Source organism: Podarcis muralis, chromosome 15, assembly GCF_964188315.1.
Source record: "Podarcis muralis chromosome 15, rPodMur119.hap1.1, whole genome shotgun sequence".
Classification (NCBI taxonomy): domain Eukaryota; kingdom Metazoa; phylum Chordata; class Lepidosauria; order Squamata; family Lacertidae; genus Podarcis; species Podarcis muralis.
This window is the reverse complement of record NC_135669.1, coordinates 4140673-4168179: the sequence shown is the minus strand read 5'-3', so window position 1 is coordinate 4168179 and position 27507 is coordinate 4140673. Positions and strand designations below refer to the sequence as shown.

Here is a 27507-nt window from a genome sequence, read left to right as displayed (position 1 = left end):
GGGGGAATTAAGAATGAGTGGCGTGGATTGGTGGGTGGGCGTGCCAGTTGGAGAAGGGCTGCTTCCGGGTTTGTCGCTCGGCTGGCAAGAAGTCCCGGGCGCGGCTTCAGGCGCCTCAGTCCCTCCGGGGTGGGGGAGGCGATGAAGAGAGTCACCCTGTTTGTTAATGGCAGCCCCAGGAATGGAAAGGTGAGTGAGGCGCTTTGGTGAGAAGGGGCGTGAATAATGAGGAGATTGACTTTAATTTCCACCCTCCCAGTCATGATACAAAGCGGGGCAAGAGGCACGTAAAGCGACAGAGCCAAGTCTCTGCTCCCAAGCAGCTTACAATCGAGAACGGGCAGTGAAGTGGCTAGATCTCAAGGTCTGATTAGAAGTTTTCGGGTTTGGGGTCCCCTCCCCCCTTTCCCTACTGTCCTATACCAGTTTACCTAGGAGTAAGCCCCATGTAGACTTTCAGTTTTAGTCATCTGATTTATATGGCACCCTTTAGAAACGTTTCTAGGGCGAATTTACCCCCCGCCCCAAGATAATATACACAGATTAAAATTATACTGAACAGCAGCATTTATTTATTAAAAAATAATAGAGGTCACTGAGCAGGTAGATTCCAGCAGTGGAGTGCCACTTCTGAGAAGACATCTTGGTGATCCTCTTTCTTAGAACGTCACAGGGAATAAGTAAATCTTTTTTTAAAAAAAAAAAGTTAAGGAATTTATGCCCTGCCTATTTAACTATAAAAGCCTTAAAGCAAGAAGGCTCACCATATATATTTACTGATTAAATGAAATTAATCATGTAATTATATTCAGTAAAATCAATCACCCAAGATTGATCAGCTTGGAAAACTGGCAACAACTCTGTTTGACCCAAATATTTAAAATGAGTATTTGTTTAAGCAAGGCACATGTGTATTAGAATGTAATTTTATTTTATAGTGTATATTTTTAAAACTCTGAATCTTATTTTGAAAAGAATTAGGCTACCTTGTTCTAGACATTTGATTTTATTGATAATATACACATTAATATATAATATACACATACACAAATTTATGTAAATTGTTTTGAGAATTTTATTATTTAAGGGATATCCAAATAAAATAAATGCAATAAATATATGTGGGGGAGACAAAGGAAAGAGTGAGTGGGTGGGTAGGAAGTAGATAATAATTACTGTGGAAAAACAAGCTGGCAGAACGGATTAGACTTTGCTGGGTTGTGGAAAGAGAGCAGTAACGTTACCAGGTGAAAGTGCCTAGGGAAGCTGTTGGATTTGAGACTCATAAAAGCCCTGCTGGGTCAGACCAAAGGCCTGTCTAGTCCAGCATCCTGCTTTGCACAGTGGCCACACAGATGTGTAGCAACCCCACCAGCACCTGGAATGGAGAGCTCACCCAAAGTTGCTGAGCTGCTTTTGGGAGATAGCCCTGCAGCCCCCCCCCCCCATGCTGCCAGGTGCACCCTCTCACACTCTGCCTCCAAAGGCTTGCACAGCTGTTTGTTGCAGCAGCCCTTGCTTTAGCTGACCGGAGGACTCTCAAGGAGAGGAGGCTGAGGAAACACTCCACAAAGGAGGGTGTTCAAAAATGGGTGAGAGGCTGCCAGCTATGCAGGCAAGGGGTGCCACAGAAAGAACTTGGTTGGTTGAAAACTTCTGCCCTAAAGCAAAAAGGTTTCACCTGGTACCTAAGAGTGTGTCAGAAATTAACAACAGCTTAATATATAATAATTTATTATTTAGACCCCACCCATCTGGCTGGGTTTCCCCAGCCACTCTGGGCGGCTCCCAACAGAATATTAAAAACACGATAAAACATCAAACATTAAAAACTTCCCTAAACAGGGCTTCCTTCAGTAGTGATTCTGGGTGGAGGGCAGGGATTTCTACATTACCCCCAAGTATGGTGATGGGTTGCAAGTTGTGTCCAAAACAAAAGGTTGAGTAGCTTATTGCCCATCATAATTAAAAATAATAACACTAATAACATGACATCCTTCCAGTAATTACTGCCATCCTTTCTGAACTGGATGTATGCAAACAGCTGAATTTTCCAGTTTTCTTTTTTTCATGTTTGTAAATTTCACTCGGAGGTTTGTTTGTCTCTGAGACCTGTTCTTTTAAAAAATCCTTGATAACTGTACATGTAAATTGGTTCTGAAGACATAGCCATTAGCTGTAGACATAGCCGTTAAAAGCTCTAGGTGGCTTTGGAATTTAGTGAAACATATGTAAACATGGCATTCCAAAAATGGTTTTATTTATTGCCTTTGGAAATACTGAACAAGTTTAGAGATGGAGCAGATGAGTCATACAGTGCGGAAAATTGTTATTTGAAGTAGTTGTCTGTGAAACTAGTAAATACAGTAAAAATAGACGTTGACTGTGTCTCATGGTTTGTAAGGGGAGAGCTAAACCACAAGTCACAGTTAAGATGGCATGCTCAGCCAAACCTTGACTTAGCTAAGCATGGCTTGGCAGTGGATAGGACCAGGGGGGAGCAAAGCAGCTGTGAGTTTTTCTCTGACCCCACTTGCTTGCATGGTCTGGCAAAGGCATAGTTCGACTGACCATGTCATGTGAATCAGATCAGTCAGTATTGAATTTGTAACTTTTTTTGCAGGCAACTATACCCAAGAAAATCACATGCATAAAACTCTTGTTCTCTTAGTAAGCTAAAATTAGTATGCAGTGCCTTCATTCTTTTTGTTTAATGTTTTTAATACTGTATAAGGAAGTGTACACTATGGAAATGTATCTGGAAACATTTACAAAGGTCTTCCTAAAAAAAGCTCAGGGTGTCCTGGCTTTTACTTTTTGAAATATATCAGTACTATAATACAAAGCGGACTTTGTTTTTGTTGTTTTGTCTTAAGCAGTGCAGAAAGTTTGGCTATTGAGCAGAGGCTCAGGTGACTTTTGACATGTTAAAATCTACAATGGCACACACTGTTTTGTTGACTAAACTGAAGACAACCATGGAAAACCTGGTCTATTTTAGGGTTTTGGGTGGGAAAGTCTAAAAATCTTTCTAATTCAACATTTTCCAGAAAAGCCACTTTGCTGCCTTTCATTTACAGCACTGGCTTTCATACATCCACAGAGGGACAGAGTAGAAATAGCAGCATTAAGCATAAATTTAGCAGGTGCTCTTCCTGTTGCTGTTTCTGCTCATAATCAACAACAGGCAGCCGAGCTCTGATTAGGAACTAGTACAGGAACCATAAATAATAAACTGTGTGTGTTTGGGGCAAAGCATCTTTCCCCCCTTTTCATTCACCGGTACCCCATGCACCTGTAGCGTGTGTTTTGTGAAGCTGCTGACTATTCAAGATCTTGTTTGAGTTATGAATCTGTGCTTTAGCTCAGTGTTTCCCAACCGGTGTTCCGCGGCACACCAGTGTGCCGTGAGACCTTGCCTGGTGTGCCGTGGGAGGGAGGACGCCTTTTGGAGGACGCCCCGTGCTTCGCGCAGCTGTCCGCAAGCCTTGGGCGCCTGGGGGAACTCCCCCCCCCGGCGCGCAAGGCTTGCGGGCGGCAGCCTGCAGCGGGGAGCGCGGGGCGCCCTTTGGAGGACGCCCCGTGCTTCGCGCAGCTGTCCGCAAGCCTTGGGCGCCTGGGGGAACTCCCCCCCGGCGCGCAAGGCTTGCGGGCGGCAGCGCGGGGCGCCCTTTGGAGGACGCCCCGTGCTTCGCGCAGCTGTCCGCAAGCCTTGGGCGCCTGGGGGAACTCCCCCCCCCCCCGGCGCGCAAGGCTTGCGGCGGCAGCCTGCAGCGCGGGGCGTCCTTTGGAGGACGCCCCGTGCTTCGCACAGCTGTCCGCAAGCCTTGGGCGCCTGGGGGAACTCCCCCCCGCGTGCACGGCTTGCGGGCGGCAGCCAGCAGCGCGGAGCACGGGGCGCCCTCCGTAGGAGGCTGCGGAGGGTGGCACGGAGCTGCCCGCGCTCCAGGGCTTCTTGCAGCTCCGCGCCACCCCCGGATCCCGGTGCGAAGCCGCGCGGGGCTGCGGAGGGTGGCACGGAGCTGCCTGCGCTCCAGGGCTTCTTGCAGCTCCGCGCCACCCCCCGGATCCCGGCGCGAAGCCGCGCGGGGCTCCGGAGGGTGGCGCGGAGCTACCTGGGCTCCAGGGCTTCCTGCAGCTCTGCACCACCCTCTGGATCCTGGCGCGAAGCCGCGCGGGGCTCCGGAGGGTGGTGCGAAGCTGCCTGCGCTCCAGGGCTTCTTGCAGCTCCGCGCCACCCCCCGGATCCCAGCGCGAAGCCGCACGGGGCTCTGGAGGGTAGCGCAGAGCTGCCTGCATCCCGAAGCCTGGTGCGCGCTGAAGAGCGCCCCCGGGCTTCACGCACCTCTCCGCAAGCCTGGGGAGACCAGTGTGGCTCCCTAGGCTTGCGGATATCAGGCTGTTCTGGGGGCTAGGGTCGGGGGAAGCTTGGGCTTCCCCCGCGCCTGCCCCGTGCCTGGGGAGGGGAAATTTTTTTTTTTCTTTATTCTCCCCCCAAAAAATTAGGTGCGTCTTATGGGGCGGTGCGTCCTATGGGGCGAAAAATATGGTAGTCAATATAGGCACAGAGTTAAATTTTTTAACATTTTCTAATGGTGGTGTGCCTCGAGATTTTTTTCATGAAACAAGTGTGCCTTTGCCCAAAAAAGGTTGGGAAACACTGCTTTAGCTGAATGAAAACACATGACAGCTGCATTTGAATGTGCCATAATTCAAATGGTGGTGAGGTTTCTGGCATTTCCCCATCTATGTCTGCTATTCAGGTTGGACAAGGAATGTAGGTTCATAAAACAAAAGTTGGGGCCCTAAAACATTAAGCACTGTTGGGCTAAATACTCACCTTCTCTTTTTATAGGTTGTGGCTGTTTATGGGACACTGTCTGATTTGCTGTCTGTAGCCAGTAATAAGCTTGGAATAAAAGCAACCAGCGTGTACAATGGGAGAGGTGGGCTCATTGACGACATTGCTTTGATAAGGTAAGTTGGGCATGGATTTAATGTTCACATGATTGGAACTTTATTGCAGAAACTAAAAGGAACCAACAGCTGCTTGGAGGGAAGGGGGTGACTGTCAACTGTCTGTTAGGATACAGTGACCTCATTTCACTGGAATGTGCCATTGCTTTCTGACCTTCCAAAAGTGGGGTAGCTGCTCATGAGGACCAGTTCAAAACTGCTGGCTAAACTACACCTTGGTTTTGGGGAGCATGTTGTGGATTCCCTCCTTTTCCCTCCTCCATTTCCCGGTTTGGAGGAATCGGAGTTTGTCGTAAAGAGCACAATCTGCCTGTATACCAGAAATAAGCATCCATTTTAAAACAGTTTTCAGTTCTAGTAGGGTGGTGAGCCAGGGTTTGTAGTAATCATAGTTTGCCTGATTCAGAGATTATTGTGGACTCTGATTCAGCGTTCGAAATTACCAGGCACTAAGTGCATTTTGCAACTGGATGGAGATGTGCAGGCACTTAGCACCTCCACTTGCCTGGCTGCAGCCAGCTGGTCTGCCGGGCACTGCGGAAGCAAAAGGCACCAGGTGATTCACCCAGCAGCAAACTGTGTCTCTTTATATATAATTATTAATATTTGCTGTCGGACAAATCACCTGGTCTGTGGAGTAGTGTGGCAGCAAAAAAAAAAAAAGGCACACAGACATTTTTTGGCTCCCACAACCCAGGAGCCACATGGCTCCTTGCTTTCTAACACTGCTCTGATATAATTATTACCTTAAATAGTTATTGTTATGTATCGGTTTTGTCTGATGCCTTCAGAGGCTGGAATTAATTTGTTGGGAAATAGACCTCAAACAAATTCTCATTCAGATTTTCTTGCAAAAATCTGCATCTAACTTGAACTTTCTCCAGTGCCTCCAATTGTGAGTGTTGTTGCATTTGTTTGGTGACAGGATCAAAATGAGGTGTATAAGTATTGGATTGCAAAATTGAACACTTAACTGTTTACTGAAAGTTAGCTTTTAGAAAATACATTCTGCTATCAGTTTTTGAAGACAATTGAAACAACTATTCCATATTTGGCATTAACAAAATATTACTCTGCTCATAGAGTAATTGTGGCTTGTATTTCACCAGTGACTATGACGTGGCTGGGTGTGCCCAAAAAACTTTTCCTGTGAGCCCAGAAAGCCTTCCTTGTTTGTGGGAAGTAGTTACTTCAGACACACATGCAAAGGAGAGGGAAGAGCTTAAAATACTTGAGGGTGGGATCAGAAGGGGATGCTAGGTTTCTAAGAGAGGGTCTACACATTCAGAAAAGCATCATGGTACAACCCTCTTAGGACAATGCCCGAATGCAGGTAGGAAATAGCATGCCGAAATGCTCCCCTGCATACCTGGTAGGTTAGCTCATATGCACAGTGAGTTTTTGATGGAACGCATTCAGACATGCAGTCCTCTGCCTGCATTCTGTAGTACAGTGGTGCCCTGCAAGACAAATGCCTCGCAAGACGAAAAACTCGCTAGACGAAAGGGTTTTCCGTTTTTTGAGTCATTCCGCAAGACGAATTTCCCTATGGGCTTGCTTCGCAAGACGAAACGTCTTGCGAGTTTGTTTTCTTTTTCTTAAAGCCGCTAAGCCGCTAATAGCCATGCTTCGCAAGACGAAAAAACCACAAGACAAAGAGACTCACGGAACGGATTAATTTCGTCTTGCGAGGCACCACTGTAACACAGTCTTAGAAGGGCTTAACCAAATTATTCATTCATTCCTTTATTTCATAAAATTTATATACCATTTGATCGTAGAAAACCTCAAAGCAATGTACAAAAAATATTATTACATAAAATTATCTCTAAAATATTTACAACCATACTTTAAAGCATGCATAATTTAAAACATGATGGTGATTGTTTTCCACCCTCAATTATTTACTGCCTCTCTGGCACCCAGCCAATTATCCTGGAACAGTTCCTTAGCTTTTAACGCCCCTTAGTTTAAATTTAAAACCTTGGAGATTGAAGTTATGCTGCTGGTCACTATTGCCCTAAACCGAGTTATATACCGTCTCCTTGGACATGGAAACATTTGACTCTCTTTCTCTCTTCCCATTTCAGGGATGATGATGTCCTCTTTGTATGTGAAGGGGAGCCGTTCATTGGTAAGAATCCAGAATTTTGCTCTGTTGCATTTTGTCTTGTGAAATGGACAAGTTCACGGCGGCACTAAAAGTGTTCATGTACATTCCGTGCTTACAGATCCCCAGAATGATGTAAACCCTCCTGAAGCATTAACAGGCTCTCACTCAGACTGGATAACTCTCAATGTTGGAGGGCGGTACTTCACAACTACCCGGTAAGAGCCTGTCACTTTATTGCCACAAGGTGATTTATATTTGCAAAACGCTGCAACGAACTCAGTGAGTCAGCAGACAAAATCATTACCAACATTGCAGAAAATTACTCCATCCCACTAAAACACAGGCTCCAAATTCTAGGCCGTACCTCTCGGCTCCAACCCTCTACAGTCGAATGCCCTTTTAAAGTAAATAAATTGTGCTTGTTGGTTTTCTAAATGATGATTTTGCTGTTGGAGCAAAGGGAAGGAATGGCATAGGGAAAAGAGGAAGGCCATTGGTCCATCTGCCTCATGGTTGTCTGCACGGACTGGCAATGGCTCTCCAGGGCTTCAGCCCTCCCTGGGGATGTGGGGAAGTGAATCTGGGGCACATGACGTGCAAAGCATAAGCTCATCCACTGAGCTCCAGCCCTCTTCCACAAGGTTTACAGTTAAAAGTACCAAACACAGAGGGAAATATCTCTGCAAAACAAAACAAAAACCTACGCAAAACCTGAACAGCATTCTAAAAATCAAAGCCTTGAAATTATTTGTTAATACTTCTGCTTTTCCCCCCTAGGACCACATTAGTTAGTAAAGAACCTGATAGCATGCTGGCTCGCATGTTTAAAGATAAAGGTCAGTATGGACTAAAATTATTCTAAGTCAACCCCCCATTTTTTACGCTTTGTTATGGGAGCATCTCTCAAAGCAGACAAATAGTTTATCGAAAGGTGCATTGCATAGCTTCATTGGCAGCTGCCCCATTGTATGACAAGTTGGTTGTTTCTGCAAGCAAATACGCTTTGTGTCTTCTTGTTGGATTATTGTTCATGTGGTGTGATTGTCCATTTTTGCTTCTTCCCTGTATGAGTGAGAAGAAGAACCTAAGAAGCCAGATTCAAACCTGGCTTCCTCTAACAAATGAACTTGATTTTTTCCCTGTACAGCAGCAGAAAAAGATGCCTAATTAATCTGTCTTACAATACAGAGGAATAATCAGGATTGCAATCTTAATTATGCTTTAAATCACTGGCATGAATTCAGGTTGGCAAGACAAAGGTTAATTGCCCCCCTTGAGTCATTGTGACATCAATTGATTGACAAGTGGGCAGTCCCACCCACCCTTTAAAAATGGCCCACAGGGGCTGTGGAAGCTCAGGATCCGGCCCACCAGGTGGATTCTGTTTCACACCCCTGTACTATAGGAAAGCTCAGAGCAGTATTTGAAGTTAGCCCAGGCGCAGGGTAGAGGGCCTTCTCGGTAGTGGCCCCCTCCCTGTGCAACACCCTCCCTTCAGATGTCGAGGAGATAAACAACTATCTGACTTAGAAGACATCTGAAGGCAGTCCTGTTTTAGGAAAGTTTTTAAGGACTGATGTTTTTACTATGTTGCTAGATATGTTGTAAGCCGCCCGGAATGGCTAGGGAAACCCAGCCAGGTTGGTGGGGTTTTATTTATTTATTTATTTAGCAACTGGTGCAGGTCCCATTGTGACCCTGTGGAGATCTCTGGATGCCAGGCTGGCAACTGGGGAAAGCAGAATGTCACTTAGAGAAGTGTCTGAAATATTTTCCTTGAAGCTTGAATTAGTTTTATTCTGGATTGTTTTATTTGATGTTTTAGTGTGTTGTAAACCGTGTTGTGATTTTTTCTTTAAAATATAAAGTGGTATCAAAATGGAATTAATAATAATAATAATAATAATAATAATAATAATAATAATAATAATAATATCACATTGGGCAAGGGGGAATGGCGCCTAGACATTCCATTGTGGCAACATTAGCCCAGGTTTAATGTGCCGTTTGCCAATTAGATCATATAGCTGAGTTTCTAACACGGGGTCAGAGACTTCTCTGGAACCCTTAGTCCAGAATTTGAACTCTGGTCTAGCTGAAAGGCCATGACTGTAATCTGTAGCTCACCAATTCTCTTTTAAGTAGGATGGAACTGTTAGAACAGCCCCTATATTTGGTCTTTGGCTTGCTTTTTCCTTTATAACATTTTGAGTTGAAACTCTTAAGAGGACTTTTGAAAATTGCTCCCTCTCCCAAGCTGTCTGTTTTTAAATAACTTCCTTGAGCTAGTGCACAACTGGGTTATTACAATAATAAATCTGATTTTTGAAGGCTTTCTCTTTTTGTGCACTGAATTTTTGTGTGATACTTCCTGTTGGAAACAGATGCCTGGGGGAATAAGCGAGATCACCGGGGAGCCTTCCTAGTCGACCGTAGTCCTGAGTACTTTGAACCAATTTTGAACTTTTTGCGTCATGGACAGCTTATTGTAAATGAAGGCATTAATTTGTTAGGTATGTATTATTGGGGTAGCAGTCATGTTATCATTCTGTTGTTGTTTGCTGCCAAACTCTTGTTCTTAGATGATCCTAAAGAGGGTAGTGGATGGTGCTGTCAAAAAGCTAATTGTTGCTTAGTTTGGTTTTCCTTAGCAGGGGTGGGGAGGAGCGCATCCTGCAGACTTAAGAGCCAAACCTGTATGGGATTCAGAAGATTGATTATTGAAGTATTAAAACAAAATGGAACTAAAATAAATTGCAGCTGAGAGAGGTGGACTCTAGCTTGGGACATATCCAGCTAAGATCTACTCAGAGGAGATCCATTGAAATTAGTAGACCAAAGTTAGCTGTGCCTACCTATTGTTAGTGGGTCTACTCTGTGTAGGACTAGCATATTAGAATTTGAACATCCTGCCACTGAGGGAAGGGTTGCTTGTCCTCTTTTCCCCTCGCACTGTTTTCACACTCAAAATGCCACTCCTGAAGCTGTTAAATCATTTGGGTGGGAGTGCAGAGGTCTCTTTCCCAGTGGTCTCCTGGCAGCTTTGGAGAAGAAAAGGAAGAAAGCCAATCTTCTTTCTTTCTTTCTTTTTTGAAGGAAAATAATGATAGAAAAAAGGGGTCAAGTCTTCTTCCCTGACCTAATTCAGGGCCACTTTGGGTAATTCTTAGCTTTAAAAAAGAAGAAACATGTCAGAATATATTATCGTAGAGCTCACACTTTACATCCTAGCTCTTAATTGATTGGAACTAGAGAAACTATTAACTAACACGGAATACATTCTCAGTATAGCATGTCAAAACTCCCCTTGGCTCAAGTGGAACAAATACTTCACCCTAAATATATTGGTTGCTGTCAGCTTATTAAAGGCTGGAATAATCGCCATTTTATTAATCAGAAGTGTGTGAGAGTAATTTGGGGACATTGCATCCTGTGCTCTTAAATTTTATTCACCTCTTTGCATCCCCCATGGAAAAAACAGTACTTGTTTTGGAAGCATACGCTTCCGAAATTGGATAACCATGGGGCCCTTTTGGCTGGAAATCTAATTCTCCTTTCCTCCGTCCCCAATTACATCCAATATAAGATGTGTACGACCGACAGTTTTATTGGTGTGTGCTGCTCATAGGAGAGAGTTTACAACTTTTAAGCAACCTCGTTCTCTTCCCAAGAGAAGAGGTAACCTCAACCGGTATGAAGCTGAAACACGCAGTCTGAGTTGCTGCACTCACAGGACTGGACTTGGCCCTGTGCACATGTAATAGTCCAGTGCTTTGGCTGCAGAGAGACCTGAGTTCAAATCCTCCCCCAGCCATGAAGCTATTCTGTGCCATTATGAGCTCAACAGAAGAAAGGGGGATAGAATTGTGAATAATAATAATGTTGATCTAATCAGGATTTCACCTAATCACAGTTAATGAACCTTTGCAGGATTTTGTGTGCTCGCTGTCTCTCACTCACTCACTCATACCCCAATGCTGCCCAGGTTTAACCCCCTTATAATTTCAGTTAGTACTGATTAGAAATACTGTAGGGTTTTGGTTGTTTCTTTACCTTTTACTACTTATGACACTTCTTTTAAGAGTAATAGTTAAAATAACAACTTAAAAACACCTGCCGCACACCAAGGGTGGTGGGTATGGGTGTTTTATAAGTTAACGCTAACCATGGTGTGCTGTTGACCAGTTTTGAAACTGTCTTCAAACCCATATTTCAAGTCCTGCTTAACTGCAACTATGGTTAATTCTCATAATGGTTAAAATGGGTAGAAACATCTTCCCACCGGTGCAAGGGTTCCGTTACTGGATGCTGTGCAGCGTGCATGTTAGTGGGAGCCCACGTGCTGATCAAGTGGGGAGTTGCTTGTACTGACATAAGCCAGTTAGAGCATTCACTTTGGGGTAGAAGAATTTGTGCACAATCTTGTGACTGGCTCCTGTAACCCCGTTTAAGGGTCCAGGATGCTGAGCATGTCTGAAACTACATGATATGTCATTTCTGTGCAGCTTTTCACCATTGTTTTTTTAGCTGTTTTTATTACACAACCTTGGTTGTTGAACGCCTTGGTACTCGTATGTTTTGGCTCCCGAACGGCATGAACTTGGAAGTGAGTGTTCTGGTTTGCAACCGTTCTTTAGAAGCTGAATGTCCAGTGAGGCTTTTGCAGCTTCTGATTGGCTGCAGGACCTTCCTGCAGCCAATCAGAAGCCACACCTTGGTTTCTGAATGTTTTGGAAGTTGGACGGACTTCCAGAGCGGATTCCGTTTGACTTCCGAGGTACCACTGTATTGCATAGATTGCCTTGAGACATACACAGTGGTACCTCAGGTTACATACGCTTCAGATTACAGACCAGAAATATTACCTTGGATTAAGAACTTTGCTTCAGGATGAGAACAGAAATCGTGCGGCAGCAGGAGGCCCCATTAGCTAAAGTGGTGCTTCAGGTTAAGAACAGACCTCCAGAACGAATTAAGTTCTTAACTCGAGGTACCACTGCATGTGGAAGGTAATTAATTAAGAATAATGATAATTGTAATTTATAGCAAGGATACATTCATGTTCTTTTCTCTTGTGCTAGGGGTCTTAGAAGAAGCCAGGTTTTTTGGGGTTGACTCACTGATTGAACACCTAGAAGCAGCTATTAAGGTAATTACAGTTTTTGCAACCACCTCATTTTCTTGCCCAATAAAAATGTCAGTGATATTGTGCTGAACTTTCTATTCATGTCTACTCAGAAGCAAGCGTTATTAAGACTGGAGTTTAACTGGAGCACATCTCACTGAAAACAACTGAAATTCTGAGTAGACACATAGGATTGCACTGTAAGGGGGGTTTCTACCCTTCTACACTCAGATAATTTGCTTATTAGATCAATGTTGAAATAACTATGTAGTATGTTAGATTAATATGGGCATTTATTATTATTATTTTTGATCTTGGATTACAAAACAGATGTAAAAATAAATGTGCTAAATCACAATCCATATGCATCAGAAATTTTCTCCCAGTTCAGAATTTTTCCAAAATCCCAACATCACTGAAAACTCAACTAGCAGTTGAATGTCATCTCTTGCTGCTCTTCTTCTTTCCCTACAGAATTCACAACCAGCTGAAGATCATTCGCCAATCTCCCGAAAGGAATTTGTTAGGTTCCTACTTGCGACTTCAACCAAATCTGAGCTACGCTGTCAGGTATCAAGAACAAAGATTGTTCTTTGTTAGTTAGGGTTATTCTATAGGTTATCATACAACTCCTAAGGCAAAGTGGGGGATCTGTTTCAGCCTGAAGGTCAGGGCCAGAACTGGCCTATCTTTTGTGGGACATTTCAGGCCAATGGGCAGAGCCCACCCACCGGTCAAGTTTCAAGCTGCTAGGTGGCGCAGGAAGCTTTTGATGTGGAGCAGAATTTAAAAATGTGTCCCCATGTTTCTATCTGAGATGGTATAAGAGCCTGCTGGATGGCGCGTCTAGTCCAGCCTCCTGTTCTGGCAGTGGCCAACCAGGTGGCTCTGGAAAGCCCTGAGTGAAATAGCACTCACTCACTTTGGATTCCCAGCAACTGACATCCAGAGGCATATTGCTTTTGACACTGGATCTAGAAGAAAGCCATCATGAGTAATAGCCGTTGGTGGCCTCCATGAATTTTACATTCTTTCATTTCACTTTTGGACATTTCATACCGGTAGAAAGACTGGCACAGGTAGGAGTGGTCTGTGCAAGAATCCCTCTGTAAGAAATGCTAGTTTTTTAATTGAAGGAATTATTTTGTATTTTTACATGGGGAGCATGACAAATGGTGTTCCGTCATCCACCGTTTAATGTGGTATGGTCTACTCTCCAACCACATTCTACTGAATGTATAAATGAAGGCTGTGACTACTACCTACTGTTCCAGTAACTTAATGAAAACCTGATGAAACAAACAAGCAAACAAACAAAAATCATGATCCAGCCATATCCCACAATGAATTGGAATAATTTGATCTTTTGCCAGTGGGGAGACTCTTTGGAAATTCCCCCCATCTTTCTACAAAGCAGATAATTTGTCTGTTCTCTTGATCAGTATAATGCCATGATTAATTCATGTTCAGTGATGCTCTTTTTTGTTCATGGCCATGCAACAGCCAGTATTGTTAACCGGGTATTTCCAAAATTAAATCCCATCTCATCCCCACACACAGTCTGTGGCTTAAGGCTCTGGACACGTTTCTTAGTGCCAGTGCTGCATCTACAGTGTGGGGGTACCACCATCCTCCCCAATGGGCTTCGTTGTAAGGGGTTATTGAGATCATGTAGGCAAAATTTGTTGAGTGCTCTGAAGTGCTATACAGGCAGCAAGTCTTTCCCCCCTCCCTTCTCCCAATTTTTCAGGGTTTAAATTTCAGCGGGGCAGATCTCTCTCGTTTAGATCTCCGATATATCAACTTCAAGATGGCCAACTTGAGCCGATGCAACCTGGCCCATGCCAACCTGTGCTGTGCAAACCTTGAACGAGCAGATCTCTCTGGATCAGTTCTAGATGTGAGTGTTGTTTTGAGTGGGGCTAAAAACCAGCATACATTAGTCTCTAGAACAAAGTGGGTACATTTATGCAGCTGGCCTGATTAACTGAATAAGGTTTCTTTAATAGCATGACAACTTTGCCCTGAGTCTAGGAGTGGCGGACCTCAGGGCTGGAGGCCAAATACAGCCCTCCAGTCCTTCCTAGCAAATCCTTGGGGCTCCTGCAGGCCACACTCCCTTGCCAGCCACACCCCTTGCCCAGTACTTCGTCCTATTTGCATGGCAGGAATGTGTCCTTGAGCTCTGATAATGCCTCTTGCCTGCCTGGAGGATAGAGAGGGATGCATGAGTATGTATGGAAACTAGCCTAAGGATAACAGCTGCATTAGTTTTCCTGAAACCCCGGAGAGCTGTTGCCAGTCAGTATAGACCATAATGAGCTAGATGAACCGGTGGTCTGGCTTGGTATAAGGGCAGCTTCCTGATTTCCTAGAATGCCCATCCTATACATTCTTCAATACCTCCACCACCTGGATTCACCTGCAACAAAATACACAAGAGGCAGCGGAGCTGGAACAGAAGTGTCCTTGAACCTTTGCTTGAAGAGAATTGCAGGGATTTTTACCCATCCACTGGGACAGGACCAAAACCAGTGCTTTTGGAATACTAGAGGGTAGATGTAGGAAAGACTTTCGGAAAATAAGAGCATTGTGACAATTAATAGGCTACCAATGGGGGCTGTGGAATTTCCATAAGCAAAGGCTGGTCAGGCATGTCTCAAACATAGAATATTCACATCTGGACCAGTTAATACGTTGCACATCTTCTGACTCTGATTCATTTTAGCTCTCCCTCTCTCTCTCCATCAGTGTGCCAACCTCCAAGGAGTAAAGATGCTTTGTTCTAATGCAGAAGGAGCATCCCTGAAAGGGTGCAATTTTGAGGACCCCTCTGGCCTTAAAGCTAACCTAGAAGGTAAAAACAAAAACTTGGTGCCTTTCCGTTTTTATATGACACATGCTGTAGTGACAGGGAAATACTGAAATAGCTTGGAGGATTACAGGCATCTCCCCACTTATGTGGGGGTTACATTCAGATGCCCTGCATGCATAAGTGAAATTGCATAATATGGGGAGCATTCTTTAAATGCCCTCTCTGACACTCGCTCTTCAATTCATACAAAAAAGACTGTATCCAAGAGTATCCACAACTAGAATTGAAGCTCTGGGGCCGGCAGGAGGCTGGAGGACGCATGGGAAAGTGGCTGTGGCTGCTGCTGCCCTACCCTGCAAATCAGCTTTTAGGTGGGGAGGCTGAGCAGTGTAAACAAATCCCCACTGTGCCTCTGGCCTCTTTGGGGTTTCCTCCTCCCTCACTGACGTCCTCTTTGGGCTCCAGGGAATGTCTCCTCATGAGCCACAAGGACTCAGTTCTCCTGCCCTTTCCAGGTTGGATTGTATTATTTAAATATTTCCCAGCTCCATGAGTATATGCAGTCACACACGAGTCATTCGTGTGTAAGTGTGGGGGGACGGGACACCTGTACTAAAGCCAAAATGAGCTCATCTGCTGAACTTACAGTCTCCATATTACTCATGGATAATTCTGAAGATGGATTGCTTCATAAGTGTGTTGGTTTGGAGTGGGGAGGCATAGACGATGGCACCTCCATACCAGGCAGCTGACGATGGGAAAGAGCCTTGTCTGAGACCTTTAACTGCATTTCCTTAAGAAACCAGAGCATCAAGCTGCAGAACCAGTGTCGTGGTTCTCAATAAGAAGGTCAAGAGCAGACGATGAGAATGAACTCGTTCACATTTTTAAACTGGACTTAAAATGTTATTTCCTACTTCAGGTGCTAACTTGAAAGGAGTTGATATGGAAGGTAGTCAGATGACTGGAATAAATCTGAGAGTTGCAACTCTGAAAAATGCAAAGCTAAAGAACTGCAACCTGAGAGGAGCAACTCTTGCAGGAACTGACTTGGAGGTAAGCTACATTTTCAGCTTTTGATCAACAGCTGAGCATTTATAGGGTTTCTATTAACACTTTTCACAAATCTCAGGTGGCTTTTCATTTAAAAGGGTTCTCAATGCTACTGAATACACTTTTGTATCTTTCCATGGCTAGCTACCTTTTGGTTCACTGTTGTCTCCAACAGCCTTGCATTTGTAATAAATTATCAAAATGTTTGCCCATGAAGGTGACTCAGAAACTACAATTAATCCAGAATGCGGCAGCTAGACTGGTGACTGGGAACGGTCGATGGATCTATATAACACCGGTCCTGAAAAGCCTTTAATTGGCCTCAGCCCTGCATACTTGAAGGAGCATCTCCACCCCAATTGTTCAGCCCAGACACTGAGGTCCAGCACTGAGGGCCTTCTGGTGGTTCCTTCACTGTGAGAAGTGAGGTTACAGGGAACCAAGCAGAGGGCCTTCTTGACAGTGGCACCCACCCTGTGGAACCCTCTTCCTTCACTTTTAGAAGACATCTGAAGGCAACCCTGTATAGGGAAGTTTTTAAATGTTTAATTTTTTATTATGTTTTTATATATATTGGAAGCCACCCAGAGTGGCTGGGGCGCAGATAGGTGGGGTGCAATTATTATTATTATTATTATTATTATTATTATTATTATTATTATTATTTTATTAATAATAATAATATAAAAACACAATTAACAACTAAAAGGAGCGTCCTCTTTAATATCAAAATAAACATTGCACATAAAAAGCAGCTACAAAACAAAGAAAATTCACAAGCATAGTAAACGAATGTATAAAATATCCTCTGAGCATCAGGAAGTAAAATGCTGCAAATGGAAATCAACTAAGGTGAATAAATTCAACCTAACTTAACAAGATGGAAGCTGTTAGCTTTGTGTGTGCGTGTTTTAAACATATAAAAAGAGGAGACTTTAGTTACCAACGTCTCTCTGCCATTTCAGAATTGTGACCTGTCGGGCTGTGACCTGCAAGAAGCCAATCTGAGAGGGTCAAACGTGAAAGGAGCCATCTTCGAAGAGATGCTGACACCGCTACACATGTCTCAGAGTGTCAGATAGGCTGTCCAGAAGAATGGGAGCTTCTTGCTGCAGATCACCTTCGTTCCACCCTTTATCCTTAATAACGTAGGAGCAACAATTCTTCCATGGCTTTGAGTTTCTCTGTGGTTGACTAAGGAACTGCCTCAGATCACACATATGTGGGAATTTCCCTTTCATAGGCGTAGAAGTAGCTGTTGAACCAAACCAGGAAAGTTGGAGGGCTTTGGAAGCAGAGATGTTGCTGTTTGCTCTGAATACGTTGGCACTTGTGCACCACCTCACTCACTCCAGAATGCATTTTAAGAGATTTGTTAATTTATTAAAGCACAATATATGCAATTTATATTTATTAAATGTCTAGTAGCAGTCATACACAGTAGCCAAAAAATGAGGTTTTGATTTGTTCATGTTGCATATTAAATAGCCCACTTGCCCCCTTTCAGGTACCACTTTTGTTGTGACCAAATAGGTCCTTTTAATCTGTTTAGGTGTTTAGCATAAATAAGACCCAGTACACTCCAGGGAAGGTGCAAGTAAACCTCAGACAACCAATGTTGGATTTTGTCTGTAACATTGCATTATTGATTAACAAACGTGACAAGACAGGGAACATGCACTCAATCATACACACATCCATACTCCCCACTCTTCACTGGATTGATCAGACCCAGTAAGAGTCACGGGTGGCAAACGACAGCTGTCAATGCACACAACGTGAGGCTGGAGGGCTTTGATATACACCTTGTTCGTTCATCTGATGCCTGGCAACTCCTGATGCTTACACAACTCCTTGTCGTTGGCATGTTTTCGGCATCGCACATCCTTGTCCTTGACAACATCTCATCCTTGTCCTTAGCATCGTCTCATAACTCTTATCTTATCTGACTGTTTTATAAAGCTGTGCATATACCAAGCTGCCTTGTGCTGTTCCGTTCCCGCACACACTGTTTTTGCCAAAACATCAAGATGTTTTCCACATTCCATTAGCACTTATACAACACAGTTCATGAGCAGTTCACTGACAGTTCAAAGACACTGCATCCATTTTGTGGTGGTGTTCCGCCTTTCAGGCCCACGCAAACTATACCATTCGCTACACTCTCAATGTCATCTTTGTAGAACAAGAATGGCTGCTAACTAGAGTATCTACATGTAAGATAGGCTTCACTCCTGTGAGCTCAGATTAATTCATTCAGTGTTTCGAAATAATGAATGATGAAGGGCCATCTTGCCCCCATCCCTTAACTGAGAGTGGTGGGTGTAGCAAGAACTTCCTTCCATGGTGCAGACTCATTCATCAGTCACATTTGGAACCAGCAGCAGGTGAGAGAAGTTGTGGGCTCTGGTCTGAACATCCCCTGCTGCTTATTATAGCACACTTTGGAATTGGATACACTCAGGGTAGAGGCTGTCAGCCCCAGATCCCAGAGGTTTATCCATTAGGAACATAGGAACCTGTTGATAATATGGTAGACCCATTAGTCCATCTATCTCTGTAATGTCTGCATATGTCATATATGATACCAGGTGTGGGGCAGATGGGTGTGGTTTGGAGAAAACTGCTTTGCGGTTCAAATTGGGACCAATGCTGGGCTGAATTTTGACCACAGGCCCAGCTGCTCCCCAGAGTTTCAGACAGGGGATTGAACCTGGTACCTTTTGTAGGCAAACCACGTGCTCTGTCACTAGGCTATTACAAATGTAGCTGCTTCAAATGTTATGGAAGATAATTGCATAGTTTGTAAGTTACAGCTGGCTGGGTGTGTCTTGAAACCTGTAACAGGCCAGTACCTTTGCAGACTTCTACCACTATGATGAATGTACAGTGGTACCTCAGGTTAAGTACTTAATTCGTTCCGGAGGTCCGTTCTTAACCTGAAGCACCACTTTAGCTAATGGGGCCTCCCACTGCCGCCACACGATTTCTGTTCTCATCCTGAAGCAAAGTTCTTAACCCGAGGTACTATTTCTGGGTTAGCAGAGTCTGTAACCTGAAGTGTATGTAACCTGAAGCGTATGTAACCCGAGGTACCACTGTATCTCATTTCTGTCTGGCCCATTTTTACCTCCTTTCCTGTTAGTTTTTTCCAGGCCAAATAGAAAGTTGGATGGGGAAGCTAAGCTGCCTAATCCCAACTTCTGCTGTTGCTCAGAAGTCTCTTAGCAGGGGCTGATCAGAAACAGTGCAGCCTAAAATACCTCTTGCCAAAGATGCCGCAGAAAAGAGGTCCAGGCATCTGTACAACAAGCAGAACCTTGGGATCAGAGTTGCTCCCAGTTGCTCTTTCCCTGTTGTCCATTTCCCAGGAACTTTTCCATGTGTCTGCATCAAGAGATAGAAACAACCATAGCAATGCTCCACTGGAGCAACAAGGTTGTTTTTTGTTTTGTAACGCAGGAATGGTGAGACTCCCAATTTCCATCAGCTCCAGCCAGCATGGCCAGGAGCGATGGGACTCGGGATCCAGCAAAATCTGGAGGTAAAAGGTTCCTCATCCCTGCTTTGATAAAATGTAGGCACATACCGTAATGAGATTTACAATTCCCGTCTGCCCCCAGCAGCAACTGAAGTGAGACACACAGGGTCTTCAAGTTCTCCACTATTGCTCCTAGAGGAGGGGTAGCCATTGCACTGCTCTCCAGATCTTTTGGACTAAAACTCTCCTCATCCCTGACCAATGCCCATGCTGGCTGGGCCTAATGGGAGTTGAAATCTGCAACAGTTGGAGGCCAGCAGGTTGGCTTTCCCTGTGCTGCAGTTACATGTTCCAACTGTAACCTATGCAACTATCTAGCTCATTTATGAAAGTGGGGAGCTAAGGCATCATCCTTTGTGGGGGACCAAAATAGCTCTGGTTAAACCGGCATGGCAAATGTTGCAGAGCCCTTTCTCCTTCCTCATTGAGCTACTTGGGCTGAGGGAAGTTGTGGTCCAAAATACCTGGAGGACAGCAGGTTGGCAAAGTGTCTTGTACCAACAAGGACATCATGGACTGTAGGCAGCATGAGTACTGAGCAATTCTTCCCACCAACATGACTTTATCCTAATGAGACTTTGTTCCACTGTAATGACAATGCAAAAGCTTTTTCTCTGTATGTCTTTGTGTTATCTGTACCTACAATTAGTACAGGCACATGTAGAAACTTTCAATACCAAATAAAAGCTGGGTGCCAGCAAAAATGGATACCTCAGATGCTGACTTCTATGCAATTCAGAAGACAGAAATCAAAGGGGTGGATGCTGCCCAAAGGAGGTGGTGATCAACAACATTCATCTCTCTCCTCGGTGAGACTAAACAACTGTGCAGACCAGTGTTTGTATAATGAAGACGGCATGGTAGGAAGCTCATTCATTCCGTGTGGGAATGCTTCTGTCCACCATGTGATACAAATACTCACAAATGCACACTTCTTCACAAGTGAAAATGTCATATGCTGTTTTCTGACATGGTGACTCTCCCAGCAGGAAATAGCGTGTCTGAAACACCTGTAATGAATTTTAAGTTAATGTACCCACCCAAGCAAACAGACTCCAAGTGAACTCTAGTTTTAATGGTGAACTGGTTTCATAGATGAGGGTTTGAAGTTTCGCTTTAATGTGATAACTTGAACTTCATGCTGTAAGTGTAATGAAACCTTTGGCCTTCATTTTTGAAATTCATTTCCTTCTGCCGTTCACAAATAAAGTGCAACCACTCTTTGCTGTTTCACACAGTTGCAGTTTCAACTTCAGTAGATTATTTGCTTCTCCTCAATTCCACTCTTAACCAGGGAAATTGGGACCTTCAGTCACCTGGACGAGGTATGACAGGTAGAGTGCAAGTACATTGATGTGGGGTTGGGGCACCATGATACGTCTACTGCAGGAACATGAAGCAATATTCTTCTGTACCGATCTGGATTCTAAATCTAAGAACAGGAGTGGGGAACCTGGGCCCCTGCCCAGATGTTGCTATGCTTCAGTTCCCATCATCCTTGGCCTTGTTGACTGGGGCTGATGGGAGTTAGTGCCCATCAACATCTGGAGACACACAAATGATTGAGAATATTGAAGAACACCATGGGTGATTTCAACCAAGTATTGGCACAGAGGTTGGAGCAGAGCTATTTCATAGAAAGTGATGCTTGTTTCAGGGTGCCAAGCCAAGGACTTCCACATGGTCTTTCAGGTCTGAAGAAATCAGTTTAGCTTCTCCCCTCCCACCTTGTGTCTTAACATGTTTGTGTCAGGCAGTAGCAGTAAGATGACGTGCTGGAGAATTCTATTTTCCTAACTGTATAAATGATACTCATTTTGCTGAAGTCAAATTTCTTGAGAAATCACAGCATGGTTCACTTGCATAGAAAAGACCTCCGGTGCTGCAGGTGAGGCGCATCTGGCCTTGTCAGAGAGTGTGGGTCACACACTGCTGTACAGCTGCACCAATAAAGAATATTCAAAGCTTGCAAGAGTCCTGCCCCTGAATTGGAAAAACGAACCATGCAATGTCATTAACACTGGGAATCTTGATTTGTTATCTAAGCAAGGGACATCTAGTGTGGCAAGGTAGAAAGCCATATGAATGTGCCTCTGGCTCATGTGCCCACCCCCTGGTGCACATGCATGCACTCCTCCAGCACTGTTCGCTCATGCAATGCCACTGGCCCTGGTGCCTCTTCAGCTTCTGACACCTCCTCTTCTCCCTCTTTGTTGTCCCACCACCACTCCCAGGGCTCTGACCTTTCTTCTCTTGGTGGTTCCCCACCTGGTTCCTCCCACCGTTTCTTCATATCCAAACAGTCTATGACAAGTACTATTGTGCCAAAGTGGTTTTGCTTGGGATAGAGAATACAGAACAGGGGTGTGTGTGGATTTTAAGGAATCTCTGAAATTATATACAATAACCTGTGTGGAACATAGGAAGCTGCTTCATAGCATGTCAGACATGCGGTCCATCAAGCTCAGAATTGTCTACCAAGACTGGCAGCATCTCTATTAAGGTTTCAGGCAGGAGTCTTTGATCCGGGGACCTGCATGCAAAGCAGGTGCTCTAGTACTGAAGGGCATAGGGAGCACTACAGCAGGCTTCCTCAGCCTCGGCCCTCCAGATGTTTTTGGCCGACAACTCCCATGATCCCTAGCTAGCAGGACCAGTGGTCAGGGATGATGGGAGTTGTTGTCTCAAAACACCTGGAGGGCCGAGTTTGAGGAAGCCTGCACTACAGGAAGGGGAAATTGGAGCCATACCATGCCCTGTCATGCCTGCAAAAGTCCACCCACTTACTCAGCCAGTTTTTCAGTGTATAACGTGGCAATGATGACTTAATTTCTGATCATTTCACCTGCCTTGGAACATCCAGCCACCTTCCCCATTAACAATTGCTAATAAAAGTGCAGATCAGCTTGATTCCTGGCCATCTCTGCAGGAGGTTCACAAATATTCCTTCCCTCCAAGGCTGTTGCAACCGAGGAGACAAAAGCATCTAATCCTTGATTATTTTTAGCTTTAGCAAATGCTTTAGTTCACTAATATGCAGGGAAAGTGGGGAAGAGAATGTGAATAAGGTAACAGAAAGCTGTGTACACAGGAATGTATCCCATGTAAGCTCCTGTACACCATTTTTATACAGCTGTCTAATATTTGAGCAACCTTCTAATAGCTGAGGGTCAATAGAATCACCAGATACTGTTATTGTTGTTGTTGTTATATCCTGCCCAACTGGCTGGGTTGCTCCAGCTACTCCCCTTTCCTCCTCCCCTGCCCATTATAACTGCCACTCAGCAGCTTCTAGTCCTGAATAGATTCAGTTTGGATCACATTTAATGTGAACTCACCCAATCCATACTTCCTGAAAAAATATGCAAACCAAAATACAGCTATCCTTCAGAATTTGCTTTCTCTGAATTTCTCAATTCAATTCTCCAACCCAAAATTGTGTTAAAATTATATATATGGAGAAAATGTGAATGAATATATATATAGTGGTGAAAATTACACGTTGCTTTGCATTGCTTTCTTTGCAAAACACTGTACATTAGGCAAAACTGCACACAAAAACATACAGTGGTGTACACTAAGATGCTGAAGACTTTTTATGAATACTTTTTAAAAAGTGCTAACTCATGTGGAAATGTGCAGAACTGAATTTAAGATTGGAACAATGACAAATTAAGAAAAACTTGTCTATAAAACTATAGTAATACAGTCCTGCAAATAGGGAGATTATTAGCCCTGAGTGCTCACTGGAAGGACAGATCCTGAAGCTGAGACTCCAAGACTTTGGCCAGCTCATGAGAAGACTCCCTGGAAAAGACCCTGATGCTGGGAAAGATGGAGGGCACAAGGAGAAGGGGATGACCAAGGACGAGATGGTGGGACAGTGTTCTTGAAGCTACCAGCATGAGTTTGACCAAACTACGGGAGGCAGTGGAAGACAGGAGGGCCTGGCATGCTCTGGTCCAGGGGGTCACGAAGAGTCAGACACGACTAAACGACAATTCTTAATTCTGTAGTGATCTGCTGCTCAAAAGACCCAGATTGAACTTTGTGTTGTTTTTAGCGGCAGAAGAGATTGATATCCAAGACCTGAATAGGCCACCCTATGCTTTTTAGAGTTCACCAGTCTTCACTGTCACAGGCACTTGCAGTTAGGAAATCAGAAGCCAAATTAAATCTAAAAGCTTGTTCCAAATAAGAATATTTCAAAGCCATTAAAATTAGACAAAAGATTTCAATTCCTCCCTGCCCTCCCGGAAAATAGCAGAGTCACCTGGATCTTAATCTGCTTGTTTTTAATTTCCTCTTTCTAAAAAAGACCTGTTGCTACCTCTGAGGCTTTCAAAGGGAGGAAGATCAGCTGTGTTTATCCATTAGAGAGGAAGGCGCTCCAATTCCTTCCTTCCTTCCTCCCTCTCACTCATTATGACTTAAGACTGCAATTACAGTCAGCATGAGAGAGAGGGTTTGCGTGGTCACCTGGAGGAGATGCTTCAGTGGGGAAAATGGGCATCTATAAAAGGTGAGAAAGTACGACTCAAAGGAGGTGCCAGAGGCAAATGCTCTTCCTTTCCTTTCTTCTGCTGTCAATCAGGTAATGTACTTAAACAATAATTGCAGTGCATTTTGCATGCACAGGACTATTCTAGGTAGATTATTCCATTTTTAATTTAATTTTTATTTTGGATTTTTGCAGAATGGAGAAGATTGGGATGCTGTTTGCCAGTTCCTTCCTGCTCTGCCCAGCACTGGTCCTACGGCCTTCAACCTGGAGGAAAAAGGGATGCTGGAAATCTGATAGAATCCTTCCAAGAGGTAAACATGCTTCAGAAATGTGCATTACCGGTTGAAGATAAGGTCAGGTCCTCCGTAACTGTTTTGTTGTGTGTTTTCATGTGTGCACATGTAAAATGCATGCAAAATGAACACGTAAATCAGAATTCTGCACCCTGGTCACAGAAATTCTGCAGCAACAAAAAGCCAAATTCTGCAAGCTAAATAAAGCTACAGTCAGATACATACTTCTCTGGGAGTAAATCCTATAGAACTCAGTGGGATTAAGTGTTTATAAGATGTCTACATATAATTTCTGGGTGGATTAGTGTAGGATTGTGCTGTAAAATTATGCACCCCAAGAAAACTGCCATGATTGTTCTTACCCAACTGAAGCCAATAAAGCTCAGTGGACATGCATAGGATTGTGCTGTTGATATATATTAGATCCATACTTTGTCATTGCTAGAGTACACCTACTGACATCAATGAGACTTGTCAGTCATGACTTATTAGTAGTGGTTAGAGTATTGGACTAGAACCTAGCAGACCAGGATTCAAATTCCCACTTAATCCTGAAGCTAAGTGGGTGACCTTGGGCCCAGGAGTGCCAACTTGGTCCTATGGGTGCCCGGGGCTGTGGGTGCCATGCAGTGCCACCACTAGCTGCTTTTCCATCCCCTGAAGGTGGTGGCAAATAGAGAATGGTCCCCAGCAAAGAGCCCTAGAACTGTGTGCTGTGATGCTCTGAGACTCCCTGCCTGGGGCTCCTGCTAGCTGGGGATGATGGGAGTTGGAGTCCATCTGGATGGCTGCAGGTTCCCCACCCTTGGAGCGGACGATACTGGCTCACACAGAGTCCAGGGCCCCCAACAAGAAAGCTCCCATGAGGTCCTGCTCCAGGAGATTGCCCCTCCCCATGTTCCATTCCATTCCTTTTCCTTTTCTGCAACACAGATCACAAATGAGCTGGGTAAACTTGGAAAGCTGCAGTATTTTGATTGTAATGTGCCGCATCAGCGCCCAATATTCAGAAGCCTAAAAGCTGCCCTTGTAAGTATATTTCCCCCTCCTTTTCTCTCTTTCCCAGGGGTGCTGACTGCTAGTACTGACAAACGATTTCTCTTGCTAGCTAATCCTAACACCAACGCTAATAATGGGTTGTCTCCAGGGCTAGACATACTTAGAATAGACTCAATGAAATTAATGGACACGGCTTAGTTCCATTGGGTTACATCCAATACTAGTCCTACTCAGAGTAGAGCCTTTGAAGTAAATGGCCATGGTTACTTAGGTTCTTTCATTTCAATGGGTCTGTTCTAAGTAGAACATATTTGGTTGCAACCCATTAATTCCAATGGATCTACTTTGAGTAGAGCATATTTGGCTGCAACCCAATGCAAAAAAGCAATTAAAATAAATAAATGATGCAGCCTGGAGTTTAAAAGCCTGTCTTGTCCGTGAACTCTTGTTTTGCTTTGTATCTATGTACTTAAACCTTGATACTGAATTTGTATGTGTTGGTTTTTGTTATTTTTGAATTTACTAAATTTTCATTGTGGAAAAGCGGGCTATAAATAAACTTAATCCACCTAATCTGTAAATTTATACATTGAAGATCTTCCTAGTCTGCACAATGAATTTTTAAAAAAATTAAAGCATTTTTACTGTAATACAAATAATGCAGTACAATAATCATGTAACAAGATAGGTAAACCTCGAAACAATTAAATAAAAGAAAACAGAGGGGGTAAAAGAAAGAAAAAGCACAGACAAGTTGACAAATAACCTAAAGATTGGACAGGGAGAAGGGACAGAGGGATATCTGGAGGAGCAGAATGCAAACCTGCATTTTGAGTTTGTTGCTGAATAGAGTCTTTCCAGAGGCTCATACAAGAAGATGAAAGAAGCTGTTTCTCTTTGGCGTCATTGATGAGAGATAGAAGAACCAAGCTGCAGCAATAGCTTTGGCAGAGTCTGTAGCAAGCTGGATGGCGTGAGTCAGTTTCTCAAAGCAAAGCTGTGCACCAAAAGTGCCTATCAGCCCTCAAGGTTAAAGTCTGAGGCCAACAGCCCATTACTCCTACTGTAAATACAAGATGTTTGTGGTAAGGGAGCCTAAGGGCACACTGGGTGCTTGCAAGTCTTATAAAATCTAGAAAACAAATAAGGTATCAACAGAGTGCTGGGCTATGATCTGGGAGACCAGGGTTCAAATCCCCAATCAGCCATGAAGCTCCCTGGGTGACTTTGGGCGAGACACTGGCTCTCGGCCAAGCCTACCTCACAGGGTCATTGTGGGGATTAAATGTGCGTGTGTACACTGCATATACACCACCTTGAACTCCTTGGAAGAAAAGGTGGTATAGAAATGAATTCAGTATGACCATTATAATGTGAGGCGGGAACTGCCTTATCTTTTAATATCTGTAGTGTGTTTAAAAATGATGTGTGTTGCTGGGCTACCTAGCCTAGTAATTAGAGCAAGGAGCAGACAATAGGGTCTTTGGGGTATCCAGTAAATGGAGGCCAACAGGCTCTTAAAGTAAGGTTACCAGACGTCCCCGTTTCCAGGGGACAGTCCCCGGATTTACAAATCAGTCCCCTGACAAATTCCTATCATTCCTACTGAAGTTGAAGTGTGTTCCCGGATTCATTGGAAAAAAAATCTGGTCACCTTATCTTAAAGGAACAGGCAGAAGCTTTTATTACTTTAAGCAGAAACAAGATAAGCACAATAAGCAATAAGCAAAATAAGCAGTCTAACGTCTATGTTCCATACTCACTAACAAGTGGCACTTAAGATACAAGATCAAAAGGATATTAGGGACATAACAGCAAAGGTGAAGTTCATGGTTCATCTCATTTGCTGCGGAGTCCCTGGGAGAGGCAGATTCTTCGCTCAGTTGACAGGACCGACACTGACATTGACTGGTAGGACTTAGTGTGAAGACTCAGAAAGCTGCTGTTACCCAGCCCTTATATAGGGGCTTGTAAGCATGATCTAATAGCCAGTGTGCTCATTAAGTTCTGTCTTATCTCTGCAGTTGGCAGTGTGTCCATCCTCCCTCTATTCCCAGCGATGAATCAAAGTTAATTATCAGTTCCAT

General features: G+C 44.0%; 1 protein-coding gene across 3 annotated transcripts; it reads left to right on the top strand.

Annotated features, from left to right (window-relative positions):
• The first annotated feature begins 36 nt into the window (after window positions 1-36).
• Window positions 37-20332, top strand: KCTD9 (potassium channel tetramerization domain containing 9). Of its 3 annotated transcripts, XM_028708252.2 has the most exons (12): window positions 37-189; window positions 4856-4977; window positions 7068-7111; window positions 7209-7305; window positions 7868-7926; window positions 9475-9603; window positions 12172-12239; window positions 12690-12785; window positions 13966-14115; window positions 14967-15072; window positions 15953-16086; window positions 17049-20332. In XM_028708252.2, exons 1-12 carry the CDS (start codon window positions 142-144, stop codon window positions 17163-17165), a joined length of 1170 nt encoding a protein of 389 aa, XP_028564085.1. In that variant the 5' UTR covers window positions 37-141; the 3' UTR covers window positions 17166-20332. The 3 variants fall into 3 exon arrangements, with proteins under 3 accessions (XP_028564085.1, XP_028564086.1, XP_028564087.1); XM_028708253.2 differs by lacking the exon at window positions 9475-9603; XM_028708254.2 differs by lacking the exon at window positions 13966-14115.
• The last annotated feature ends 7175 nt before the right edge of the window (window positions 20333-27507 follow it).

Coding starts and splice junctions, on each gene's coding strand:
- KCTD9 (XM_028708252.2), top strand. CDS start 142: ATGAAGAGAGTCACCCTGTTTGTTAATGGCAGCCCCAGGAATGGAAAG. Junction 7,306..7,867: donor CGGTACTTCACAACTACCCG/GTAAGAGCCTGT, acceptor TTTCCCCCCTAG/GACCACATTAGTTAGTAAAG. Junction 7,927..9,474: donor TCGCATGTTTAAAGATAAAG/GTCAGTATGGAC, acceptor TGTTGGAAACAG/ATGCCTGGGGGAATAAGCGA.